This window comes from Dipteris shenzhenensis, chromosome 31 (assembly GCF_047967505.1).
Source record: "Dipteris shenzhenensis isolate YYH24624 ecotype China chromosome 31, Dip_SZ_1.0, whole genome shotgun sequence".
Classification (NCBI taxonomy): domain Eukaryota; kingdom Viridiplantae; phylum Streptophyta; class Polypodiopsida; order Gleicheniales; family Dipteridaceae; genus Dipteris; species Dipteris shenzhenensis.
This window is the reverse complement of record NC_141626.1, coordinates 18,446,977-18,454,397: the sequence shown is the minus strand read 5'-3', so window position 1 is coordinate 18,454,397 and position 7,421 is coordinate 18,446,977. Positions and strand designations below refer to the sequence as shown.

General features: G+C 41.7%; 1 protein-coding gene across 1 annotated transcript; it reads right to left on the bottom strand.

The window, feature by feature from the left end:
• Positions 1 to 3,474: 3,474 nt before the first annotated feature.
• On the bottom strand, positions 3,475 to 4,931 carry LOC147881142 (ER-bound oxygenase mpaB-like). Its single transcript, XM_087370018.1, has 2 exons — positions 4,392 to 4,931; positions 3,475 to 4,293 (listed from the first exon to the last, which is right to left on the bottom strand). Exons 1-2 carry the CDS (start codon positions 4,856 to 4,858, stop codon positions 3,654 to 3,656), a joined length of 1,107 nt encoding a protein of 368 aa, XP_087226144.1. The 5' UTR covers positions 4,859 to 4,931; the 3' UTR covers positions 3,475 to 3,653.
• Positions 4,932 to 7,421: the final 2,490 nt, after the last annotated feature.

Sequence of the window (7,421 nt, the reverse complement as noted above, 5' to 3'; positions counted from 1 at the left end):
AGAGAATGGGTTTCTGATGTCACTTTGAATTTTAAAGGAAAGGAATATAGCCCCAATGGCTTTGGTAGGTGGACTCGATATCACATGGGTAGAAGAGCTTGGTTTCTTCATCAAAAGGAAAAGAGACTCTTTCTACTTATGTCAAAAAGGGAGTTCAATGGTGTTGAAGATCCATGGGATGCTACTTTCTTCAAAAAAGATATGACTTCAAGTCTTGTAGTAGGCATAATAATTCAGCGAAAAGACACCTTTGTGGATATTTTTACAAAGAGTTCAGATCCTGAAGTTGGCGGTATGCATTTTATTGTGTCAAGGAGAGACGCAAAGACCTTTGTGATCACATCGTGCCTTAGTGTACTTGTATTCTTCCATCCTAGTCCTTCCACAAACACTCTCTTATTTCTTACATCCTAGTCCTTCTGAGTAACTTGTATTCTTCTATCCTAGTCCTTCCGCAAACACTCTCAGAGTCTTCTTTCATCCATCCTGATAACCAAGTATTCTTCTATCCTAGTTCTTCCACAAACACTCTCTTCTTTCATCCATCCTAGTGCTTCTCATTAACTTGTATTCTTCTATCCTAGTCCTTCCGCAAACACTCTCAGAGTCTTCTTTCATCCATCCTGATAACCAAGTATTCTTCTATCCTAGTTCTTCTGCAGACACTCTCTTCTTTCTTGCATCCTAGTGCTTCTCATTAACTTGTATTCTTCTATTCGAGTCCTTCCGCAAACACTCTCAGAGTCTTCTTTCATCCATCTTGATAACCAAGTATTCTTCTATCCTACTTCTTCCGCAGACACTCTCTTCTTTCTTGCACCGTAGTCCATCTCCCTTTCTTTATCATCTCCCCACCCATGGATGTCCTTGGCATTGTCGAAGACGTGGAGTTCGGAATTAACAATCTCAAAGAATGGATTGCTGACCAAGGAGCACAGAGAGAGGCCAGAATTCGACAAGGTTCTCCTTTGACACACATGGAGAGAGAGGAATTTGCTGCACAAAGGCACGCAGAGAGGGAGGAGACTCTCAAGATAGCAGACAGCGAAAGACTTCTAAGACGTATGATAAAAGCACGACAAGATCTATTAGACTTCTTAAGTAACCTGCGTTATCGCAGCTCTCGTCATGGGCGATTTGATGCGGATGCTGAGAGAACAATAAGAGCCTCTCAGAGAAATTATAAAGAAACAATTTGTGATTGCTTAAACTTCTTCTTCACATGTAATTATGTTGAGGATACAGCTGTGGAGGCAGTGAAGGATTGGGTTGTTGAGAAGATAAGAGAGACCAATGATGAGATCTTCTAGACTTAGATAAGAGAGACTGTATTAAGGTGTTTTTTGACACCATATGGCTTTGTATTAAGGTGTATTAAGGTGTTTTTTGACACCATATGGCTTTGTATTAAGGTGTTTTTTGACACCATATGGCTTTGAGTAATATGATCTACTTCTTGTACAAATGTGATGTTAAGATGATGTTAAGAGAGACTGTATTAAGGTGTTTTTTGACACCATATGGCTTTGAGTAATATGATCTACTTCTTTACAAATGTGATGTGCTCTTTTTTGAAATGTACAAATGTGATGTGCTCTTTTTTGAAATGTACTCTAGTTTTCATAACATGTCATGCCATTTTTTCTAATTTGATTTTTTAAAATCTTACTTTTTTGTCTCTTTTAACAATGTGATGTACTCTATTTTTAACATCTCACGTCATTTTTTCTAATTTGATTTTTTTAAATCTTCATTTTTGACTCAATGTTTTGTTTTATAAGAGCCTCTTTTTTTGAAATGTTTTATCCAGAATTATCTCACAAAATGAATTTGGACAGTGCAAGAGTCCAAAATTAATGAAATAGGTGTTCTTAGCTATATACAGTAAAGACACCTTTAACTAGCGCAGAAACAACACGGTGAGATAGCCAAGAAACACAAAAGAAAACATTTGAAGAGCACAGTACATATCCACACTCTTGCAAAAATTCATCAAACAGAAAGACCATGCACAACATTGAGCATAGTCATAGTTACATCCAAAAATCTCTTTGAGCTAGAGGCACAAACCTGTCTACCTAAGACATGTTGTGGGATACCTATTTCTTATAAGCAAGATCTTTCAACCAATAAAGCAAGATAGTCGAGGAAGCAATAATCCAACCAAAAATACAAGCATCCAAGACTACAAACAATGTCTTAATCCATGGTAGAGCTCACAATTCAAATGGTGCGACTCCCTAGAGAACCATGACGTAGAGCATCACAAAAAAAGTTTTCACAAACGGAACAAATAGATTTGATGCAACATACAACACCTGATAGATTCAATAGAGAAAGTCCACATTTGACTATAGAAGACCCAAAAGGAACACTTAATGAAGGCATTAAACAAGCATGTAGACCCTAGAAAAGCAATCTTTCATTCAATCCAACCCAAGCATCAAAGAAACAAGTCATCACAATAGCCCAAGCATCGAACAATAGGCAATATAGTAGAATAAGCATGCACCATTAAAAAGCAATCCTTTAGGCCAACTCTTGAAGAACCAATGCAGCACAATAGCCCAAGCATCGAAGAATACTATAATGAAATAAGCATGTAGAAAGCCCAATAGCAACCTTTGCTTCAAATGCATAGAGTCGAACAACAATCTTTGTTTTAAAAAATTGAGCTACAATTGACTCCTTTACCATTGAACAAGTGAGTTGCAATCGGCATATAGTCGAAGGTTGCCCCCAAGCGCCTTGCCCTCGATTCCAATGGACCACCTTGAATAAACATTAGTTAGAATTGAAGCAGGTAACAAAGGTTCAACTCAATAGAACATCAAAGTAGAAAATGAACCAGTGAATCTGAAGAAGAACAGCAATCAGATGCGAGCCACGTCGAAGCAAGTAACTCAGGCTAGGGCACCAAAAGCAAAGAGATGAGGAGCAAGGAGACAACGGCGAAGCAAGAATATAAATAGCTAGAGAAAGAAGCATGAAGAAGGATGAGCCATCAAGGAGCCTTACCCTAAATCTCACCAAACTTGACCTAAAGCCATCGTACATCCTACCCAACAATAAACACCCATAATAATTAATTTGACAGCCATCACCAACCCAATTCCTATAGAAAGTTTAAAAACTTATTAACTGAAAGTTTAAAAACCACTTACGCTTAGACCTTGCCATGGGTATGCCAAAAGGATCATGCTAGTACATTGAAAGTGCCCACTTTACCACTATGCTTGCTAGTGTGCACTCTTGTTCATAATTATACGAAGAACATGAAAAGATCTTGAGGGGATCACTCAATAATATCTGTGACTAATCAAGTGAGTTCATAGAAGCACATATTTAATTCCATTTTTCTTAGATTTTTCACTTATAAAAAGATATTGAAAATTTATGTACAATTGAGTAAGAAAAGAGTGATCGAAATTTCACATTTTACAGAAAATTTCTTGAAAAGATTGCATTCTATTAATGAAAATTTAGCATTAGACAAATAAGCCTTGAGCAAAGTGGATATATAGGGGTTTATAAGTAGTGACCCATGAGTCATTCTGAGACATAAGCTGGATATATAGGGGTTTATACATAGTGACACATGAGTCATTCTGCGACATAAGCGATACTCGGGCGAGCATGAGTATATAGATAATCTACCAGTAGTTGTCAATGTTACTTTTGGTTGATTGTGGCCATGGAGCGTTGCTGCATTCATTCAAAGCACAGAACAGTTGCCCCTGGTAAGCCTTTCCCAGCTCGCCCGGACTCAGACCACCCAGCTCCTTGATCTTGTACCCTTTGGTGTATTCTGCAGGTTTGTATACCTGGAAGAACACCTTATGCAGTGTTTCTGCGTCATATCCCGCTCCTTGAAACTTCGGACAACCAGGGAGTATCCTATACTTCGCCCATGATAGCGGCCTCGGCGGTAACCAGCTTACCACCTTCCCATGCAGCTTCAATAGACCATGCGATACACTCTGCAGCCACCATGGCTGCCTCGGATACCCCATCGCCTTCCCTAACTTCTCATCCATCAGCGCGTACACTACCCGGCGAGCCATTGGCCACAGAGACGACGGTATGCCGCCCAGAAACAGTGCTATTGACGCTTCTGCTAGTTCCCTGTTGGAATCGGAGTAGACCATATGCTTCGCTTCGTAATTTTCCTTGTACGTAGAGAGCGCGGAGATGCTCTCAGGGATGTCCCGGATGCCCATGCGTGTACCGATGTCACACCAGTTCGTGTAATATGCCGATCTTTCCAATTCCGACCACGCTCTGTAGCCATAGCTGGAGGTCGAAGAGACAAGAAATGATATTACAACCAGTATGCCTCAGAACAATAGCAGAGAATAAACACGAAAGATCTGTGCGCCGGCAGGACTTACAGGGTGGCCCATTCCATAGGCAGTAAGACGAAGATGGAGAGGACATAGAGATACTCCGAGTTGTTAATAGAGTAGTGAGAGTGGAGGAAATTCAGACGACGGAGGGCAAGCGAGCCTCGGTCTCCGTCGACATGGTGGAGCAACAATTCTTGGAGCAAGATATCCGTATCGTCGTAGCGTCTGGAGGCATTCTGTGCGAGCTGGCCAGTCTTTTGAAGGACGCGAGAGATCCGGGGGATGGCGTAGGTCCGGAAGAGGGCGAACTCGAGGGCTTTTCGTGAGAGGAAGGGGAACTCAACGAAGATGGTGTGGAGGACGAGGGTGTGGTGATCGTGGGAGGGGTGCAAGCGGGCTAAGAGCTTGGAGCGTCGGTATCGGAGGAGGTAGCAGAGGCATTTCCAAACGAAGGCGAGAGCAATGAGGAGCAGGAGGAAGGGGCTCTGGCTCATCGCCATCGCCATCGCCATCGCCAAGGCCAAAAGTCTTGCAAGCTTGAAAAGAGACAGCAGGCGAGGCTTTAGGGACGGAAAGAGCAAGGATAGGGCCTGCTGTACTGGATCTTTTCCGTGTTTATTATAGACATCTTTTCTTTAACCTATTAACCATGGACAACATAAAAAAAGGCGAATGATACCCAAGATCAAAAAAGTAAACAAAAAGGAATCCACTAAGAATGATACCCAAGATAAAAAAGTAAAATAGAAAGGAATCCACCCAAAATTCTCTGTGTGTAGGCCACATGAATGAAATTCATCTTGTTTTTTAAATTGATGTAGAAATTGTCCTTAAATTTCTTTTCGATAGAGCTTCATAAGCCAAAGCCAGTGCTTTTGTGCATACATGCACTCTTGTTTTATTTCTTGTTTTTCGTGGCTAGTCTGAGGTGTCCATGTGCAATGGGGGAGCTTGCCACCATGGACTTGCCCCAGTTCTCCATGAGCTACTCCCTAATAGACACGTGTAGACCAAGGTCACGCTGTTGTGTCTAGTCCTGCACAACCACTTGTTGCACACACTCCCTCTCCCCGCCTCCAGCCGATCTCCACTATTTCTTGCTTTGCATGGAGCTCCTTCTTCTCCCATGCTTTCCTTTCTTCGCATGTTGAAGTATTCACCTTCGTGTGGATGTGGTATGGGCATGGGTAGTAGCTTCTGGATTTGCTATTCTGGTCTTGGGCAACGCGTTTATGGTTAGATGCTATCTTTGTGTTTCGCTACAAAACATCCTGAGGTATACAAGTCGAGGCATTCTCTTTGTATGCTGGGACTATTGGGAAATTGCACCGTCGTTACCATGGGTAGCTTCGATGACACGCAACAGGTATCTGGTGACTTTATGGACACCAGTAGCGGCCAATTTGAGAAAGGTATACGTTATCTTGGAATTCTACTTCTGTCTCTATTTCGGTATTCGTTCTCTTCGAGTTTTGATTCCTTTTTCTTGTTCCAATTCTTGTTTCTTGCTTCTGTGTAGACATGATCAACATGGCAAAACCTTGCCCTAGATGTGCTGAAGAGGCGACGTTGCGTTACCACGGTGATTGTCATTATCATGCTCATCGTGTTGTTCGTCTTGTCAGAACTTAGCCATCGTAATGATTTATTGTTCCATGTTCGTTATGGATTCTCTTGCAGAGGTCGCAAGAAATTCTACGAACGAGGGAGGGAGAGAAGCTATTGCAGAGGGAAAGAAGAAGGTTATACATGGTTCAGAGGGAACAGAGGAAATAAACAACGAAGGTGATTTGTCTCTGTTGGATGCCTTTAATATGTCATAGAGATTGCAAGTCTCTGGTTCTTTGTTACATGCGCTTGTGCTCTTGTCTCCTATCTAATTCACAGTTGCTTTCCTTTTGCTCCCTTTTGATATCGTTTTTCTCAAGGTTCTTATACGATATCTCCTTCGCTTGTATAGATTCGGTGCTCCGAACACCAATTTTGTTGATGTTTTCCAATTCCTTGTCTCATGGGCTACTGTTCTTGTTTCGGCTATGCTTAGTTGGGTCTTCTTTAGTTTCGACCATCATGTTTTGCGTGGTGGGCATATATGTTGAAGGTTGTTCGTGATGTCGCATAGTGTTGAGCCCCCAAGTGGGCAAACATCATTATTTGTAGTACTCTATATTGATTCACCCGATTGTCTACGGGATTTACAACCTTCTCTTCTTCCCCTTCTGGTCTTTTGAAGTCCATGTGCTATCAGTGCTACATGTGTGCTTTTAAAAATTGTGTTTGAGAATGTGTCATGTTGTCCTCTTTAGTTGTAGCCAGGTTGAAATTCCAATGCAAGATGGAACATGCTATACGTCTTCTTGATATACTGTTTTCATTTCATGGCATATTGTAACTAGACATGCCTATGTTGGTTTGAAATTCTGCAATGGTGGTCAATGATATTGTATGCGCTCTTGCAAATAAAGGTTACATTTCCATGTTTGGAGGTTGTCTAAAAACAACAGCGCTTGGTCCATCCGCAACAATCTACATACATCTTGTGCTTATGGCAAACAAAGGAGTCAACAAGGATGGAAGCCTCCTCAAGCATGTTGAGATATCGAGCTCCACTCGCGATATGCCAGGGTGACCGTTGTGTATTTATGTCACCGACTTGTTAGCTGCAGATGCGGTTGGTACACCGCCCACGAATAATAGCTGGATGACAGCTATCCTTATCTACTCTAGTTTGTGGCTCAGTTAGTATGCCACCTTAGTTAGTTGAGTTTGGTTTGAGACCCACATATAGGGTTCTTCTATATTCTTTGTACTAGAGTTCGTTTTGGATTTCACAACTAAGAAGAGGAAAACTATTTTCAGCCTCCACCTGTGTGTGTATTCCCCCATTGTGTATGTGAGAAAGCCGCAAGTGAGACTCCTTCCCTCTCTCCCACTATCTTCACATGGTATTAGAGCCTTGTTCGTGGTAAGGAGCTCAAGAAAGCAAACCAAGTTCGCGGTGTCCTGGTAAGAGGACCAGTGTTGCTTTCCTTTTTCGAGTTTGGGAGCAAATCTCTGCAGGTAGCACAGGCAAAA

Coding starts and splice junctions, on each gene's coding strand:
- LOC147881142 (XM_087370018.1), bottom strand. CDS start 4,858: ATGGCGATGGCGATGGCGATGAGCCAGAGCCCCTTCCTCCTGCTCCTC. Junction 4,294..4,391: donor CCTATGGAATGGGCCACCCT/GTAAGTCCTGCC, acceptor TTCGACCTCCAG/CTATGGCTACAGAGCGTGGT.